General features: G+C 40.9%; 1 protein-coding gene across 4 annotated transcripts in view; it reads left to right on the plus strand.

The window, feature by feature from the left end:
- The window catches only part of slc8a1b (solute carrier family 8 member 1b), a 194156-nt gene extending 177894 nt beyond the window's left edge, over positions 1-16262 (plus strand). For all 4 annotated transcript variants that reach the window (XM_051959842.1, XM_051959840.1, XM_051959843.1 and 1 more), the window contains exons 10-11: positions 8634-8737; positions 8938-16262. In XM_051959842.1, the coding sequence (XP_051815802.1) occupies positions 8634-8737; positions 8938-9210 (377 nt within the window). In that variant the 3' untranslated portion in view covers positions 9211-16262. The remainder of the gene's footprint in view (positions 1-8633; positions 8738-8937) is intronic.
- Positions 16263-19925: the final 3663 nt, after the last annotated feature.

The raw sequence follows: 19925 nt of genomic DNA on the forward strand, positions 1-19925 counted from the left end.
TGAGACCAAACTGGAGCTTTTTGGTAAGGCACATCAACTCTATGTTCATAGACTCAAAAACCAAGCATACGAAGAAAAGAACACTGTCCCTACGGTGAAACATGGAGGAGGCTCAGTAATGTTTTGGGGCTGCTTTGCTGCATCTGGCAAAGGGTGTCTTGAAAGTGTGCAAGGTACGATGAAATCTGAAGACTATCAAGGCATTCTGGAGAGAAATGTGCTGCCTAGTGTCAGAAAGCTTGGTCTCAGTCGCAGGTCATGGGTCTTCCAACAGGACAACGATCCAAAACACACAGCCAAAAACACCCAAGAATGGCTGAGAGAAAAGCGTTGGACTATTCTAAAGTGGCCTTCTATGAGCCCAGATCTGAATCCCATTGAACATATGTGGAAGGAGCTGAAACATGCCATTTGGAGAAGACACCCATCAAACCTGAGACAACTGGAGCTGTTTGCTCATGAGGAGTGGGCCAAAATACCTGTTGACAGCTGCAGAACGCTCATTGACAAATACAGAAATCGTTTAATTGCAGTGATTGCCTCAAAAGGTTGTGCAACAAAATATTAAGTTATGGGTACCATCATTTTTGTCCAGCCCTATTTCATTAGTTTGTTTTTTTTAAATAATTATGTTAATCAACAATTAAAAAGTGATGGCTGATTTTGATTATTTAATTTTCAATAAATTTTTATTTATTGTTACTTTTGTGAGTTTCAAGTGATTTCAGTGAGAATTGTGGGTTTTTCCTTCTTTAACTGAGGGGTACCAACAATTTTGTCCACGTGTGTAGCTTCTTAAGGTCATTATGAACTTATAATATCCCAAAGTCTCCAATTTAGGAGTAGATTTATGTTCATCAACGATCCCCCTTCAGGGAGAGTATGTTGACATTTTCAGCTCTTTGCTTCATTTCGAGGAGCCTTATGCGTCTCATTTCTTTTCTCCAGTGCATTTTCTGCAGAATAAAGCAGACAGCTTTACAAAGTGCGTCCCCGCTTTAATGACTGTTTCAAAAACGGCTCATTACAGTCGGTGCTCTTTTGAACAACAATCAAACAAATCAGTGATCGATGATAAACGAGGGAATTAAGTTACGATTTGAAAAGTTGTGACAGAGTTAGAAAAAACAGGAAGTGAAAAGCGTGTCTGTAGATACAAGCATAAACTGTACATAAAGCATGGTTGTACTGACTGATGTTGGTTTGTTGACTGCCATTTCGAACTCTCAACTTTGGCATTTAGCTATTGTTATCTTGGTCTTTCAAAAGCGAATGGACTTGAGGACGCTATCCATTGCAATATGATAGCAACTTGTCCATTGCAAGGTCCCCACACCTGAAAGCATCCCATGCTTTATCATCTAATTTTCTCTCTGCAGGACTATAATTTACTAAATGAGCATCACAGTGTATTGAAGCAGGCTTGAGACTAGCAATTGAGGCCATGAACCTGTTAGGAAAGTGTTTACTTGGGTAACAAATCAAATGAGAAGTAGGATCATTTTCTCATAGACTTCTATTCAGTCAGACTTCTTCTTGCAACCGCAGGAATCGCCCCCTGCTGGCCGTTGAAAAGAACAGAGGTTTAAAGCATTTCTGCATTTGCTTCTGTTTGAAGACTGCACTAAAGGCTGCGTTACCTACCCATCTTTAGGTTTATTTTCAGACAACAATGAAAGCTCCCCTGTACTGGTCGTTTCAGAAACGTTCCAAAAAATATAACTTGTGTAACGCATTACTTGATCCACAAAAGAGTTTCATGATTAAAAAGGTTTTAGATTCAGAAAACTTGCTGTTACCTCAACACCACTGAGAAATAACATCAAACTAGTAAGACCACTACATGTTTCAACGCTACCGGCCAACAAAAATGGATCAAACCTCAGAATCTGAAAAGTAAAACCTGCATTCTTTCTAAGAACCAGCAGGAGGCCACTACTCGGGTTTCCACAAAAAGTCTGATTAAATCGAATTGTAGAAGAAAATGACCCCACTTTTTATTAGATTTTCTACTTCAGTAAACAATTTCATACTGGATTTATGGTCTCAGTTCTTATTTTCAAGGCTCTTTCAACATAGGATGAGGTTAATTTTGTAAATTATGGCCCCATTTAGAGTGAAATAGATGACAAAGCAGGGTGTGTTTTAGGGCGGGGCTACCTTATCATTGACAGGCAACTAACAAATCACTGTCCACATGTTTTCCAGTCAGATACAAACATCATTCGCTATGTCCAGTTTGAAAAGACCAAGACAGCTTCCAAACGGTAGTCTTCAAACCATGGGTGACATCACAGTTCCTAGATTCATCTCTTATATACGGTCTATGTAATGAATGTAAGCAATCATCAGGGTAAGAAGAGAGGTGGATGAAGTGATGCCCTCATCATGGCTAGTAGGGGTTAGGGTTATGATCTGGAGTTGATCAGGTTCAGCAACGTTATGTTCCCAAAGAATGAGGTCAGCTGATGCCTGAAGATACTGAATGACCAGGTCTTTCCATCACTGGAGGTTTTCTTCACGTTCCAAGATAATGGTGCCAGGATTCATGGGGTCACATTGAGAATGAGTGGATCAGGGAGCATGAGATGGATTGTCCTCCACAGAGTCCAGACCTCAGCCCCACTGAGAACCTCTAGGATGTTCTGGAGAAGACTTTGTCCGACTCTCCCTTCATCAATATAAGATCTTAGTAGAAAATTAATGCATCTCTGGACAGAAATAAATGCTGTGGCGTTGCAGAAATTTAGCAAGTGAGTGCCATTCTCAAAGCTAAAGGTGGTCCAACAAAACATTAGAGTGTGCGACTTACCAGGACCGAGCCGGCAGTTTCCAGTCTCTACATCATTTTTTTTTAAGGTGGGAGCCTGTTAGACGAAGCAGGGCAGTCTGCAGACAGCTCCATGGATCATCCTCTAAACATGAAGAATGTCCACCTGCAACAGCTGGATAAATATGTTTTAACTTTCGCCCCAGTTGTCTCAAACGGACACACACACACACACACACACACACACACACACACACAGAGAGACACACACACAGACATGCTAGAATGTGAGATGAATAAGCTGCACACACATAAATACCTGCAACTGTGCAAATGTATACAGAGTCAGACACTCACATACCTGCAATGCAATAAAGCTTGAGAGACTTAGCGCGCACACACACACACACACACACACACACACACACACACACACACACACACACACACACACTACTTCTGTGACCACCATGTGTTATTAGCATCAGCCCATTTGTCATGTCAGGCTCAGGTGGACTCTCTCCTCCCATTTATGGAGCTCGGGGATACAAGCGATGCGTTACATACTATTTTACACCCATACACACATACTTTACATGTGCACAAGTGATATGTACACACACAGAAAGATACACACTCACAAAGAGTTGCATTTGCGGGATAAAACACGCACGTGGTTGCTCGAAACACACACAGATGTGCAGAGCTGCCGAAAGGAAACAAAGTGGTTCAGGCTTTCGGAGGCTCTCAGCCTTATTAACACAGCCTCCTGTGGCCTGCACGCACACACACACACACACACACACACACATACACAAACACTCGCACAAAGAACCAGACCTCCAGTTCTGTGGCTATTACAGTTAATAAAAGCCATCCTGCGCTGCGGTTCCATGATGATTAACCTCGTTTATCACCGTTTGCTAGGCTAACACACGCACACACACACACACACACACACACACACACACACACACACACACACACACACACACACACACACACACGGAGTAGTGCAGATAGGAAAATGAGTGAAGAAGTGAAGCTGTTAAAAGAGGATTAGGAACTCCAGAAACTGAGATTTGTTTGTGGTTTGGAGATTGGGGAGAAACGTCTGTTCATGAGTCCACACTATGTTTTAAGCACACTGTGTTTGATTTCATGTTGGCCTCAGAAATCAATCAACACATTCAAGCTGAGAAAAGGCACCATGGAGTTTGGTGGGATAAACAAGTTACATACGGAAAATAGGAGTACTGTGGACACTTAAACATCTATTCAGCATTTATTATCCCAGTATGAGGTTTCAGGTCTGTTTTTATGTGGCGGTTTTACAGAGGAGGAGATAGAAGACATACAGGGAAATACTAGATTAATACTTAATCAGTCAGGGATCATGCAACAGAAAAGGGAATTCGTTCAATCTACGTTGCCATTTATTATGAAAAACAGCTATTTTTTAACTCTATAAAGGCATTTGTTAGGAAAAATGTCAGATAGTCAAAATCCAAAACACAGACAGGAGATGTCTGCTTTGTTTTGGGGAAATTGTTGCTTAATTTTCTTTCACAAGTAGTTATTATGTAGTTATTATGAGAAAATCGATATTGACAGATATTGATTGAAGTCCTCTCCGTCAAAATTGTAAAATGAGAAACAATTTTTATTGATTTTTCTCTTTACCAGCTCACATAACCCGAGAACAGTCATCTGACGAGCTAAATATCTTAAAATATCTGAATATTTTTGAACATTTAATGTCCAAAGAAGAAGACTTGTAGCATTTTTTAATTATCTCCCTAACTTGTTCCCTAATGTCATTTTCTGCTGTGAACAGTTTCATCCATAACAAGGTATCCCAGAAACAAAGGAGCAGATTTCTCACAAGCTTCCTTTGGATATTCGTTGTCCTCAGAGGATTCTGTTGTCCGTCTGTCCGTCTGTCACTCTGTGAATGTCACATTTCTTGAACACCTTCAGGAAATTTCTTCAGATTCGGCACAAACATCCCCATGGATCCAACAATGAAATAATTAGTAACTGTGTGTATATAGAAAGTATGGTAAGAAAGAACACTCCATAGTTTTAGTTTTTAGTTTTAGTTTGTTTCAGTCAGCATCCAAAACAACAAATTGACAATAAACAATTACTGTTGTGCAACGACTGAAAAGGCATAGGCTGAAGCACAGCTTATATCGCCTACCCTTATCACAACTTACATTTTCACACTGAAAAGAAAAATGAAAACAAAAATCCAGAGAAGAATTTTAGAGAAGCTTACATTTTTGCCTTACAATAAATTTTTAAATAAGATTCCATTAACTTGGCTTTAAGCTTTCTCTTAAGCTTTCTCCATACCATAAATTCAAAGACTATATCAGTGCAGCAAATATACTGAATCACCTTAAATTAAGAAATGCTCAGTAAATGTAGTGTTTATTTTTCTGTTACATTTTCCAGTTGTCCAAACATGCTCATATCTATTTGTTCCATTCTCACCATGATATCACAGGAAAAGCTCAAGGAATTTCTTCAAATTTGACACAAAAGTCCACGTGGGCTCAACAATGAACGGATGTTTTGGTGGTCAGAGGCTGCTCTGATGCGGAGTGTATGTAGAAATTATGGTGCAAAAACAGCTCCATTCCATGCTATAAACTCTAAAAGGGTACATCGCTGTAGTAGATATATTGAATTACCTTAAATCAAGGAATGGTACAGAAGTTTTTACTTTTATAATGTATAGAAAACATTCTGTTTTACTGTAAAAATAATAAGATTTAGGTAAAAGTCTATGGAAAAAATGCACAGTACTCCGCCAAGGCTGCTCAGTCGTATCGTTTCTGACGAATCTTGAAAAATTTGTGGCAGAAGTCACTTCACCGTAGAATGTAGATGTACCTACAAACAAAATGCTCTCGTGTCATTTCTGACCTTCCCTGAAAATTTCATCCAAATCCGTTATTCCGTTTTTGAGTACGTTGTGAACAGATAAACAGATGGACGAACGATCGTCATGTAACGTTCCCGTTCCTTGGTGGAGGAATAATGTCACAGCGTATTTATGGCACAGTTACACTAAAATTCACGTTTTTTACAGGTAAAATTACACATTTTGTCAAGTTTACATTCACAACATAAAAACTGTCACCTTTCAGATGTTTTATATCTTCACGTTGTCCTGCCATCCTTCCATCCATCTGTTCCACTCCTGAGGAACTTCTTCAAATGCGGCACAAACTTTTACTTGGGCTCAGGGATTAACTGATTAGACGTTAAATTTAACATGCATGTCTAACAGTATACATTGATGATTGTATTTAAAAGGTCAAAGCACTTTTCTAGTCTTTATTCTCGAGGCGGTAACTGTACTTTCAATCAAGAGAGAAAACTCAACATACCAGGTTTTCATGAGCACGTCTATACTCCCCAACGTGTCATTCCATTTTAAGAGGCAATGGGGGAAAAGAGGGGCAGAGGAGAGAAGAGGAAAGAGGAGGAGGATGAGGTAGATTGGTTGATTGACAGATCGATAGAGGAAAAGGGCAGAAAGCTCTCCAGGGAGGCGTCGTCGTCACAGAAGGAGCTGCAGAGTGGAACCTGCTTCTCAAACACACGGAAACATGCGAGCGCCCACGCACCCACCCACTCGATCAGCCTCAGAAACACTCAAAGACCAACCGGTGCTCAGACATGCAGGCCTTCGCCAGCTGGTGGAAACGTGGCGTCAGATTGGATCCAGGTGGCGCAAACACACTCAGAAACCAGCGTACATGTGTGCACTATATACAAAGACACGTAAACAGAGCTTGGACACGTACAGGACGCCGCTTAAAGCCTTAGGGTGGATGGGGAGATTTTTCTTTGCCTCACTCCTCTGTCATTAGCCCATTGTCTCGGCCTTCCCAGCATCCTCTTTTCCGCTGCCAGTTTGGCTGACACTTCCAGAAAGCTTTCCCTCCTCGTTTTTATCCTTCCACTTCCTTGCTTTTTCTCAGCTTTTATTTCCTCTTGCTGTATCTGGAAGATTAAAGCAAGAAGACTTGCTAACAAAGAGAAGATGTCCAGAAAATTAGCAAGAGAAAAGAGTGCTAACTGACCATTTGGCTATTGGCTCAGCGAGGCGCCTATTGTTGTGATTTGGCAGAGTCTCGTCCCGTAGTTTGGCAAACATGAAACCAGGAGAAATTTCTTTTGGGTCCAAGCAGCACAACGCTGATTCGCTGCCAGGCCGAGCGAGATTCGTCTGTCCCTACAAACGGAGACTCAGCCTTGTAAATTATTGATCTTGGACCAAATCCTGCCCATGCCGACTGCCAGTGAAGGAACACTGTAACAGGATTAAAGATTGCGGTTTCTAATTTAAGGTTCCCCGTCTGAATGCGGAAAACAGGATTTGTACAGTGTTCTGTATTAATAATATAAATGTTCTGCATTTATCAAGGGCGTCCTTCTCTGTCACCGCAGCCTTGTGTAACTCACTACTGATTGAAGTCAGGAGTTCAACAATGACTGTAAATGTGTTTGCAGCGTTAAATCAGAATGTTATTCAGGCCTAATCATCCCCTTAGAAGCCTTTACCTTTTCGGAGATGGAGACTCAATAAAAAGCCCGCATCTTCTCCAGAATCAACAGTTTTACTCCTTTTGTTATTCGTTAAGTAACTGGAAGGATTTTAATCAAAATCTGTCTTCATGTTTGCTCGTGGGAAAAGATCGTAGTTTCATGATTTTAATTCTTCTGGAAAAGTCAGTCTTACAACATACTATCAAACAGACGGTGCTGTATCTTCAGTTATCAGACCATGGCCACCAATTGCATGTCAAGATAGCTACAGTTGTAAAGTTTAAGGAAAAAAAAGCCAATTTGGCATACCAGTCTGTTCCTAATGTTGGTACTGTATATTGGGAAAAATATGATAAAAACAAGACAGATGCTGCAGAGATTATCCACAACTAAGCTAGAGTTATATAGCGTAACAGCCAATCAGCTCTAAAAGCTGCCGTTCACAGACAGGGACAGATGAGTGCACCGGCAGAGCAGAACGGTGTATTTGGGAGGTAGTAGATGTTGCTGAAGTCGTAATAAACATCACAATGTTTTACACGGATATTCAGTCTCCAAGTTATGCTGAAAATGCCTGAATAATTCAGTATTGCTAACTCTATCTGGAGCACCGTCACATCTTTCTAAAATGATGAAGCCATTGGCACAAATTTAGGAAATTAGCTGTCACAGTGACTAAGGCTAGCAGCTAGCGGCTAAGCTAAATACATTGAAATAATATTTATAAAAACCATAACTGACGATGCTTTAAGAAATGGGTTTTAGTTGGAAATAAAGTGATACAACAGTGACTGTAGAGCTTCCTGATGCTACGTGGCGCTATGAAACCACCACTCCTGTTTCTACTGTACATATTCAGTTATTAAAAGCTAAGTCTCCTGCACCTATACAGAAGGATGACACTTGTGGGTTTCTTATCTTTGCACTATTTTGCATCACTTTACCATTCAAATCAAATGACTTAACGGGAAAGACATGACACTGCGACCTAGTGACAACTTCGTTTAGCAAAAATAAAAGGATATTTGATGAAAAAAACTGTTTATGATACCACTGCCTGCATCAAAATGAAGGAACTGACTACACTCTACGACTTAATAAAGAAGCAGCCTAGTTTAGTACGGCTGCTTCCCTGATTTCACATGCTTTTAATATCTAGCATACACATTGTATTGATTCAAACTATCCGTTATCGGTCTTTATTGATTACCTCTAAAGTGGTTTTGGGATATATGGACAATGTGTTGATGGCATGCTCACATCTAATGTCTCTCCTTCCTTCTCCTTCTCCATCCAGATACATTTGCCAGTAAGGTAGCTGCTATCCAGGATCAGTACGCAGACGCATCCATTGGTAATGTGACAGGCTCCAATGCTGTCAATGTTTTCCTGGGCATTGGGGTAAGTCCAGCTCATTTTATTAAAGATTAGCTCACTGATAGCTTGTAGAAAAGCAGTGGTGCTTGTCATCCTGTATTTGAAATAGCCGATATGTTATCGAATGAGTTCTTTAACTCTTCGTGAATTGGTGCCATTGACATGCAGCACGGTAAGCTATAATGCTCACTGTTCTTGATTTGAGTTGTGCTGGTGCTTGACAGGTGGCGTGGTCCATCGCCGCCATCTACCACAGCAGCAACGGGCAGGAGTTCAGGGTGGATCCCGGCAGGCTGGCTTTCTCCGTCACACTCTTCACCATCTTTGCCTTTATCTGCGTCGCCACGCTGATGTACCGACGGCGGCCGGAGATCGGTGGAGAGCTGGGCGGGCCCCGGACTGCGAAGGCCCTGACCACCATGCTGTTCGTCAGCCTCTGGCTCCTCTACATCCTCTTCTCCTCGCTGGAGGCCTACTGCCACATCCAGGGCTTCTAAGATGGTGGGCGATGGTGAAGGGAAGGGTGGGACAGAAGGAGAACGTGGAGGAAGAAACCAGGGGGAGGTGGATGAACGGGTGGATTTGGAAAATGAAGGCTGTCTCATTGATCTATCACTCCCTCCCTTTCCGCAATAGACTGAATGACGGATGAATGGATGGATGTACAGATGAAGGACTGGAGGACGCATTGAAGCATCTTAAAAAGAGAATGGAAGGAGGCACGGATGCATGGAGGGACAACAATAAACATGAGAGCTAGAGAAGTCACTCAGAAGATGAAACATGATGGGGAATAAACAAAGGAATACATTTTTTGTCTCACTCTACAAATTCAAACCTTGTCTTAAACCCACTAACATTTTAAATACATACGACTAATCCCTAAAGTTACAAAGAAACATGCACATAATGTGTCCCAGCTGATTCAACCATACAGAAATCAAAGAGGTTTAAAGCCCCTAACCTGGATGTGAGGCTCCAACATCAGCAGCCACATCAATCCTCTGAGTGTCCAGCGACAGCAACAGGCATGAGTGAGACAGAAATAAGACTGCATCGGTGTGTAATGCATGACCAGACGATACTGATACTGAAGGAACCGGATTAATTGCCACAACTGTTTAAATGACGACAAACTGTGTGCGTGCTGGTGCGTGACGGTGTGTTTCTGTGCTTGTGTGTTGTGGGAAGATGGTCAAGTACTGTGAAAAAACTAAAAAACTAAACGCCTCTCGTTTTGCTGTCGCCTCCTGAGACGGAGTACGCTTTGAGGTCTTTTTTCAACTCTCCCAGCCTGTAGAAATGCTGACTCTTTCGTGGGAGGGCGCATCCAGTGAGGCGAAATGTCCCGAGGTTAGACGTGTAAATACAAAAGAGCTGAAACGTACATTACAGCTCCACTGTTTTCCTTCTGAATGTCTTGGTTACGCCATGCGCTCCTGAACGGGCCCTCTTTCTGTTGCTTTATACTGTAGATGTAAATGATTTAAGGTCTAATTTGAAGCAAGAAGGGGTTAGTGTGCTTTTACCTTTAATAAGGCCGTGTCTGAGAGGACACACGACGGCCACTCTACCGTTTAAAACTGTTAGAGAAGCTCTTATCGTTGCATAAATATCTAGGTAAATCTAATGTGTGTTTGTTTCTTTTTATAACTGTGGAATCCTGTTACCTGGTTTTCCACCAATGAGGTGACCGCCATCATTCGTCAGCCATAACACTGCAATAGACTGAAAAACGTAGGTACCACCCTCTGTGAAACCTTACCGACCTTGTGTTTCTTAATTGTCTCCGTCGTCATTTATCTCGCTTGGTTCTAACTCAGCCGCTTCGGTCGATATCCCCGTGTGTCTTCAGCACCTCCCCCTGGCTGGTCAGTGGACCAATCAAAATCCTCAAGGGCTTTGTAACAAACAACCACTAATCCCCAACCCTGACCCTTGATTTATAATACTTCACCGTGATTGGTCATTAGGGGGCTGCTTAATGGGGGTTTATATTGCAAAACCTTACTCGCTGACTTCACAGTTTTCTTCAGTGTGGCATCAAAAGATAAAACCAAGTCATAATGATATAATTACTACACGTCTTCATTTGTCTTCATCAGACAAAGTGTCAAGAATTACCCAAACATTGGAAAAAGCGACCAAAGCGCTCAGTCAGATGAGGCTTCGGCCTTAGTGGTAGGAGTCTTTCCCAGGTTTAATAACTGCAGTCAGCTTTATTCCAGAAATGATTATCCGTGCTGTGGTTTTTCCCAGGCCGCCTCGGCTCATTAATATGCCTAAATATACCAGCCTTCAGGTTGGATCATGAAGGACTTAACCCAAAGGACGCAATTAGCATCTGACTTTATATTATTTCTTTATTTAAGGGTAAGAGTTCACCCTTGAATAAAGAACCAGACTGCAATCGGTGTGATTCACTCCTTAATGCCATTAACTCATTAGTTATGCAACAAATTTTCACTCTTAAAATGGAAGCCGACGGACTGAAGGAACAGCTGAAAATGATTCGCTGGTACAAATGTCAGCTGACCAACAGATAGGGGTAAATACTGCTACAATAGAGTACATCTAGTACCAGACAGCCTCCGTTTGACAAGCTGACAGAGCTCTGGAGACAATAGCAGACTAATACCAGGGACTAGGACTTCTTTTGAGCTCTTATTTGACTACCTGTATGCTGGAAAACACCGAAACTGACAGGAAGCTGTGGGTCCTGAATCAGACCTGGATAACCGAGTTACTGTAGTGATCCTTTCACGCTCAGTGTGGATCAGAAGATGCCCATTTTCCATTGGATTTAGGTTCATTTTGACCCATGTTGTGCATCAAAGGGTTAAGATAGAACTCAAAATATGCAATATTGGGCAATCCCATGACCAAGTTGTTGGAATGTACACTCTAAATTGGAGTAAATGTCTCGGTCTTTTACTGCTTGTCAGTCCCCCGCTCTCTCCCCCATAATTTCGTGTTCCTGTAAAAACAGCCAAAACTATAACCTTAATAAAACAATGCAATACAACCAGATGAAAAGGAGGCTATTTTTAATGAGGTGACACAGTTGTAGATTCATTATCTAAATGGATACAGGAACGTTGCTGAAATAAATTACTGATAACTGTGTCATCAACTTACTTCAAACTTTATCTCCTTCTATGTGACTATCATGGAAAACGAAGTGTCGGGAGTCTGTAGAATTAACGAGTCTATCTGCACAGTGAGTGGATGCTCATTAGCTGAGCCACTATGGGGATCTACTCTGATTAAAAAATACATAATCTCACTTTATGATACAGGTCCAGACAGGATCTACAATAAGTTCTATGTAGGATCTTTTTTTTACACCACATCTCAGCCCTCCTTTAACTGACTCTTCAGCTTGAATTTTACCCAACATCTGTGGGTCTGACAGCATCTAGCGGCGTAAAAGGAAACTGGAGGTTGTGAAAACACCAGGTGTGCTGTCTACAGACACTAGCTAGCAAACATGATGTCAAGCAAAGCCAGGCGTCTTTACCAACTCTGGACACTAGAAAAAAAAGACTTTACGGCCAAAGTATAGGACTGACAAACTGACATTATCAGACACTAACTGGAACTGGCTGGCAACCCTCTTTGATCATTCAGTATTAGACGGATAAGAGCCAAACTCCCAGATTCAATAAATATCCTGAAGTAAAACACACAATCTGTCAGAGAGGTTTGGACTTCAGACTGTTAACTATTTTACTCGTTTAGCTAAAACCACAGAGATCTCAGTGTACACAAACTTACTATGTATTGTAAAAGTCCATAGTTTGTTTAAAAAAAAGGCACTAATATATGCATCCGAATTGGCTAGAATTTCCCTTCTGGTGTCGTGTTTTTTACTTGATGTATAATATAATAATAGTATTTTAAATGTCATCTGTGAAGTAAGTAGTCCGGGCTAGATGTAATCCCTTTTAAACTTAGCAACACTTTCAACCCCTGTGAGAGAGTAGAGCCGAGCAGAGCCCTGGATTGGGCGACTTTGGCAGATCCAGGGCGTCCTGAGGGTAGCCATGTAGTTTGAAGGTTTTCACATTTGGAAGCACCAAAGGAGGAGAGAACTGTTTACCTTGTGAGGCATGATCAGGCTTGGAGCTACGCATTTGTGGCCGATCAACAGTTGGTTGGACGAATCGGCGTGCTGTGAGAAACTATTGGCAGCTACGAACGAGTTTTATGTGTGAATTAGCCCGTGATAGATGGAGATAAACAGATGGTTCATCCAACCACCTGCCAGGTGTCTGTCGAAAGTGCCTGCCCTTTTCTAAATGGTGTCCAAGGCAACTTCTCAGATGTATAACAACCCATCTGGCGTGTCAGGTTGGAACTACAGCAGGATGACAACTTCGACAGCGACGTGGCTGACAAATCTGATAAACGCTCTGCTGCTGCATTAGAAAGGTTGGACAGTTTAGAAGCAACTCAAAAACTTAATTAGGACAGCCAGCCTAAAACAGAAACGAGACGTTGCGTTACCTGGATTTGCCAAACTCTCCACAATGCTCGGCTCTCCGTTAGAGTAGCTGTTCTCGTGCGAAGGCCTTGGAGTGGCAGTTTACCCCTGTTTTGCCAAAGGGAAATCTTTCTATCAGAACTGTAAACGGTTTTCTAACCAATGGATCTTTCTTAAAACACCAAATATCCTTCATACTTCATTCTAATAATCTGAAAAGGGACAAAAGAGCCTTGATGTTGTTCTAACCTAACCTGAATCTTTCTATTTAAATTTGTATGTATTTGTCTCTTCACTGGCATGGAGCTGAAGGTTTATACACTGTAAAAAAGTTATGCTCGCTTGCGCAAAAGAAAAAAAAAGAAATAACATTATGGAAACTGTTTCCATCACTTTTTGAGTAAGTCCAACAAGGTATGAACTATCCTTGATCATTTCTTGTTGGGTCTAGTTAAAACGTGCCCGCTACCTACTTTGTTCGACCGAATGCTCGAGTGAGCAGGAATGAAATGCTTGCAGTAATATAGTTGTTTGCATCAAATTAATTTGTTGCACAATTTTTCTAGACGATGATTTTTTCTTTTTTTAATTTATGGCAGGTTAGCTCTCATGCTAAACCGTCTCTCTCAGTGTATCTACCTTGACTTTAAAGCTAGTCGAGTGGGACGCTAAAGGAAGATTTCAAAACAAGGCGGGAAGCTAAAAGAACTGCTAATAAAATGTTGGTTGTGACCTTGCAATTTTTTTTTTTCTGCCACGATTGGAATCAAAAGCAACTTGTCCCAGGAAAGTTGACTTTAGCTTCCTCTCTTGGCTTGTACTTTTGAGGTTCAATGGTTTAGCCAGGCCGTTGCTGTACATAAAAACACTAAGAGCAAGCACGGAGCAGAAAAATGAGTTTTGGTTCATTTGATTCTTCTCCGGCGGCGTTTTAACTGAAGGAAAGAGCATTGCACTGGTTCTCGTCGCTTATGTGAAACGGATGTTGTTTCATTGACAAAGTTGCTTCTGATGTAAACAACAACAGAGATTTTTGTTGTGTTTTTTTAATTTACACAATAATAATGATGTACCTGATGTGTAAAAAAAAACTTTTAAAAAAAAGTACAGTGGTGTTGAATCAGTTGTGAACCATTAACGATGTTGCTTCTAATGTAAAGGTCGGTGGTGTTTTTGTTGCCGGCTGTCTGTCTGACAGACTGAGGAACAAATAACTGCGACAGACAGACAGACAGACAGACAGACAGACAGACGAAACGAGTGAAAACTGAAGGACTGACAACCCCTGCTGGTACGAGCTGAGCAACGTCGCGCTGAGACGTCTTTGCTGTTGGAATAAAAGAAAAAGAAAAACATTACCGGAGCTATTCTCTACCCTTAAAGTACAATGTTAGAAGATGTTAATAAGGAGGAAAACGGAAGACGAGGAGGAAGAAGGTGAAAATTAAAATAAAAAAAAAGAAAAAAAACATGAAGTTACAGCCATACCTTGATTTCTGGGCCAGTGAGATTGAAACGGACTTCTGCTGCCCAGCATGTGTATTGTTCTGCTGTCTTATCTGTCCCTCTGTGTCTTCTCCTCGCCCTCTTTCTCTCGTCTTTCTTTCTCAAATCTCTGCTGCCAAAGTAACCAAAAACAGGCGGTGATATTCCTTTTGTTCTCTATTTCCTCCCCCCCTTTCTCCTTTTGCCCCTCCGTCTCCCTATGCCATGTTTTCCATATTTTGGAATGTCGATGTGCTACTTGTTGACACTGTGCATGAATGATAACATGTCTGTATATAGTTATAGAGAATCGTATCCCATCCCCCCCACTCGGGTGTTGACAGAAAAATGGTTTGAATGTTGTACAGATTCAGGTTTTTTCCGTTCGTCTTTTATTCGGTTACATTATTTTTTTCTGTAATGTACGTAGAGCTTAACAACCGTTTGTTTTTAATTTAAACAAAGACGTCTTGAGTAACTTGCACATTACTGATTAATGAATTAAGGGTTTTTTGTTTGTTTGTTTGTTTGTTAAAAAGGCAATATCTGCTGTTATTGAATGAGAGATGAGACCTTGAAGGAGTTATGTATCTTAAATAAATAATCTATACGGGAGTTGCATGGGTTATTTATACAATAAAAAAGAAAAAAAAAGACACTGCTTGCTACTTCTACTACCGTGGCTGTATTCTCTGACAGAGGACGAGGAATACTGTATGTACATCTAAAGGTTATTTTGTCATTAAAGAAATAATAATAATAATAATATTGTGTATATACTGTACAGTGTTACAAGTGAGGTGGACTGTATGGCCATCACGCTAACCATAGAGAATTAATTCTACATATTTATTTAAAGGAAACACTCACTACACTCAAGAATGACATATATTGCCTTTTTGGAGAAGTTCTAGTTCAGCTTCAGGCTTCCATCTCAGCCTTTCTCCTCATCCGTCCGCTTTCTTCTTGTCTGGCTGCTTTATTTGATCTATTTTTGTGTGTTTCAGTTTGATTCAGGCGGCGTCACGTTGGGTTTTTTGGACTCACCTGTGTTCCAGCGTCTTACATCTGTACTTTCATACGTTCTGTGTGCCTGCATCTCCTCCATCTGTCCGACTCAAAGGATCGTTTCACTGGATGGAAGTCACCATCTGTCTGATTCTGACCCGTCTGTCATTTTTTTCTTGCTTTGCTAAATCCCTCTTTTCATCTTTGTTTTCTTTAATCTCCCCTTTTCCATCCTCTTTCCGTCCTTCTCTTCGCTCTCGCAGGGTGTAGTCGGGGATTTCATGTTTGTCAGTTTGATTTGGGGTGTTTTTTTTTATTTTAAAATGGAACAATAACCGCTTTTTTGTAATAATGAAGGTAGTCTTTTTTTTGGCCGCTGTTCCTCTGTGTGTTTGTGCGTGTAATAATAATAATTTTCTTTTATTTTTTTTAATTAATTTTCGTTGAACACCAACTGATAGGAGGAAAGTTGTTGTATGTGTGTTGCCACTAACTGTGACTGCTCTCCATGGTACATGGTACTTCTGATAAAACCAGTAAAATAAAGTTTGGGATACCCTGTTTCAGAGACCCTGTGAGTCCACTGCCTTTCTACTGAATGTGTGTTTGTGTTGCTTACAATCTCTACTGAAAAGCTTCAGTATAAAAGCTTAATTATTATGCAAATTAGCGTTTACGTTTACAAATGGGAATTGCTCCTCAGCATGTGGCTCCTCAGCCTCCAATCCATTTTCTTTTCTATATTCCGTCTGTAGATGATGGAAGTGACATTTGTGTGAATGGGCGACATCGTTACCTGTCATCTGACTTGTTCTGTCAGAGATGGAGGCGACGGCTGCGTCACCGCTGATTAATTCTGACGGTTTTTCATGTATTGTCTCAGTTTGCTTTTCCTTTTAACGCACATATTTACCAATCTTTCTTTGACAGAGAGAATTCTAAAGGAGTTATTCATTTGGATTATTATGGTTCCTTTCAGTCTACCAAAGGACAGAACATCAGTGATGATTAAATGCACTAATTAGGTCTGCTATCTGTATCGTGGCAGGTTTAATTAAGTTGGACACAGTACTTCTAATTTTCAGCTAATGGGCTGCTCTAGTGCTGTTTGTTTGTCGTTTTATTGGGGGTGGATTTGTCAGTTCTGATGAATAAATCATAGACTGTATATAAAGATGGACGTAGCATCTGGCTCCAAAAATGAAGCCCACCCGGAAGTGTCAAAAACTTGCAATATCACGCCGTCCGCTAGGGTTGGCTCCAAAAAGCTTTTTCTCCATAGACCCCAATTCATTTTTGGAAAAAATTAAATTTGACAGACTGATGTTCTACAGCTCAGGATTTTTTTCCCGTTAGTTTTCATTGTCAAAATGAGAGATCAGGTGGATTTAAAATAAATCAATACTGAATTTTAAATAAATCGTTAAAGTTGGCGGAGCCAGGGGGCGTGGCTATACTTGATAGACAGTCTTGTCTGGAATGATTGACACATCCTTTAGGGCGAGTCTTTCAGCTGTCTGGCTTCAGTCTGGCCCGCCCATAGACTGGTCCTCTCCAGTTGCTCTCCGGTCCAGTCTGTTTGATGACGCTTTTTACGTCACTGGCTCCAAAAATGGCGACCAGGAAGTAGCAAAATCCGGGCTTCATTTTCTCGGCGTTGAAACCATCGGATGACGTCACGGTTAGTTCACACCCGGAAGAAACCCCAGTTTTACTCTATTTTTTGCTATTTTATTCTCAAATTTCTCCATTTATATTCAGTTAAATAATAATACTTAACAAGAGTTGAGTTATTGTGTGTTACTATGTTGAGAGCTGTTGTGTCTTAAATGGAAGAACCTCTGTTTTGTTTAGTAAACAGCTAAATTATTGATGGCCTATGTCAGTGCTTCAGGCCTAGTTAATCTGTAAATTTATGTTTGGTAAAAGTTTTTCCTCCTCTGTTCTCGTAAAGCTCTGCATGAAAATATAAAAACACCAGTAAAGTGTTAAAGTGAAAGTTAAACCAATAGGCTGTAAACCTAGAGCCATGCCAACGTCCAGTTTGGACGTCCTTACCCTGATAAATGGCCGTTATCATCACCCATTATTCTACATATGTGTCAGTTGGGTCCTCCACCTTCTAGTAGGCTCAGCTGGAACATCATCATCCAGTCTTTCTTTTAAAGTTATTGGCCTTTTGTTGGCTTTATTGGTTAGTAGAGAGGCAGAAAACCAGTTGAGCTATCTCTGCCCCATTATCATCCAATCATCCATCAGTGAACTGAAAGTAAACTACATAATGTCCTCTTGTTGACGTGTGAATGAGCACATGTCAAATCATCAGCCTGTGAACACACAACATGAAGCTTTGTAACATGGGGTAAATGTGGCAACAGGGTGCATTTTAACCCAAACCAGGATTCTTTTTGAAGTAGTCTTGGTGCCTAATCTTAACAAAACAATGATTTACAACACCAGTAGAACCAAATGAAATGAAAGTTAGAACAAGATTCAAGTCAAAACAAATAAATAACCACCATCAATCTCAAAATGTGGACTTTTATCTCTAAGTGTAGAACTGTGGCTCTGGGTGATGACAGCCTGTCAACTTTACTAGAAGGTGGAGGAAGTCCCTGTTGGCCGGTATGTTTGGGAATGACATGCGATGAAAAGTAATCATTTAGTGGTCTGATGGGCTGCACAGTGATCAGTGGTTAGCGCTGTCGCCTCACAGCTGGACGATCCCTGGTTCGTGTCCCGGCCTTCCTGGGATCTTTCTGCATGGATTTATATGTTCTTCTGTACATGTGTGGCTTTTCTCCATGTTCTCCAGCTTCCTCCCACAGTCCAGAAACATGCTGAGGTTAATTAGTGATTCTAAACTGTCTGTAGATATGAGCATGAGTGTGATTGATTGTCTCTATGTGTAGCCCTGTGACAGACTGTTACCTGTCCAGATGTTCCCTGCCTTCACCCTCAGTCAGCTGGGATAGGCTCCACCCCCCCCCCACCCCCACCCCCCACCCCCGTGACCCTGATGTGGATTAAACAGTCTATGGATGAATAGTGGTTTGATAACATTTTAAACAGTTTTTGTTAGGCAATCTGAAATGTTTATCTCTGAATCTGAATCTCTGAATTCTTTAGAAATAACTAAGTTTTACTCAGTTGTATCTATAATATTTAGAAGAATCTTTCTCTAAAATGCCATGTGGTGTTTGGTTAGAGGCGGCCATGTTGATTTTAGGCCTGAAAACAGCAAAAATATCACCTATGATACAAAAAGTCCTGCAGTTATGTACTGACCCATAAACCAACCACATAAAGGAAGGAGGGAGTCGTGTGTGGAAACGAATTCTGATGCTTCTGTTCCTCAATATATTTCAAGAGTTATTGTTCTGCAAAAATGGCAAAAATAGTTGTCAGCAAGCGGTGCACTCCGACATCACAAACTGAAAAAATGGAGTTCCTGAACATCTTCAGTTTTTCAAAATGTCCGTTTGCAGTGACTGATAAAAGCTGCATTTTAAAAACAACGCCAACGCACACGTGAAGAAGGCTTCAGGGTTCACATGGACACTTGAAAAGAAGGTTGTTCATTTTATTAGTGACACCTGAACTTTTCCAAATTTGACAAGCCAAAAAAATCTCCTGTGACAAATACCTGCATGAAGCTGTTTACATCCACACCTGGTGTCTAAATCAGCTGACTGGGATCACCTGCTCCGTTCCTACAGCTGTGTGGCTGCCGTCAGAATGTAAGCACTTTTACTCAAAACTATCACTATATTCAAGCATGAATTTAAGGTAGTTTTATATTTTCACTTCACTACATCTCAAATCTTTTTACTATTTACATTTGTCTGGCAGCTTTAGCTACTTTAAATTGACTCATTTTCATACAATTCCTGTCAAGTGAAAACCCTGCATCTCCATTTTGGTGATTTCCAATGTCTGTGATAAATTCAAAGATTGTTTGTTTATGAGTTGATATTCAGGAGAAAACAACCGAGTGTAGCTGTGAAATGCATTCCTGTTGTCTATTTTTCTGAGCTCATAAAAAGCTGACTTTTTTAGCGCTGCACAGCTCCCAGAGGACAGGGACTCGACACGTATCTGATGGTCTAATAGAATAAAAAGCAGTGCTTTAGATTAAACTACACAACACCATATAATTAAAACAAGTTCAAACTTCAGTATCTACAGCAAGAAAATGCAACGTATGCATCGATGCAGCAGTAAAAACATCAT

Source organism: Acanthochromis polyacanthus, chromosome 15 (genome assembly GCF_021347895.1).
Source record: "Acanthochromis polyacanthus isolate Apoly-LR-REF ecotype Palm Island chromosome 15, KAUST_Apoly_ChrSc, whole genome shotgun sequence".
NCBI lineage: Eukaryota > Metazoa > Chordata > Actinopteri > Pomacentridae > Acanthochromis > Acanthochromis polyacanthus.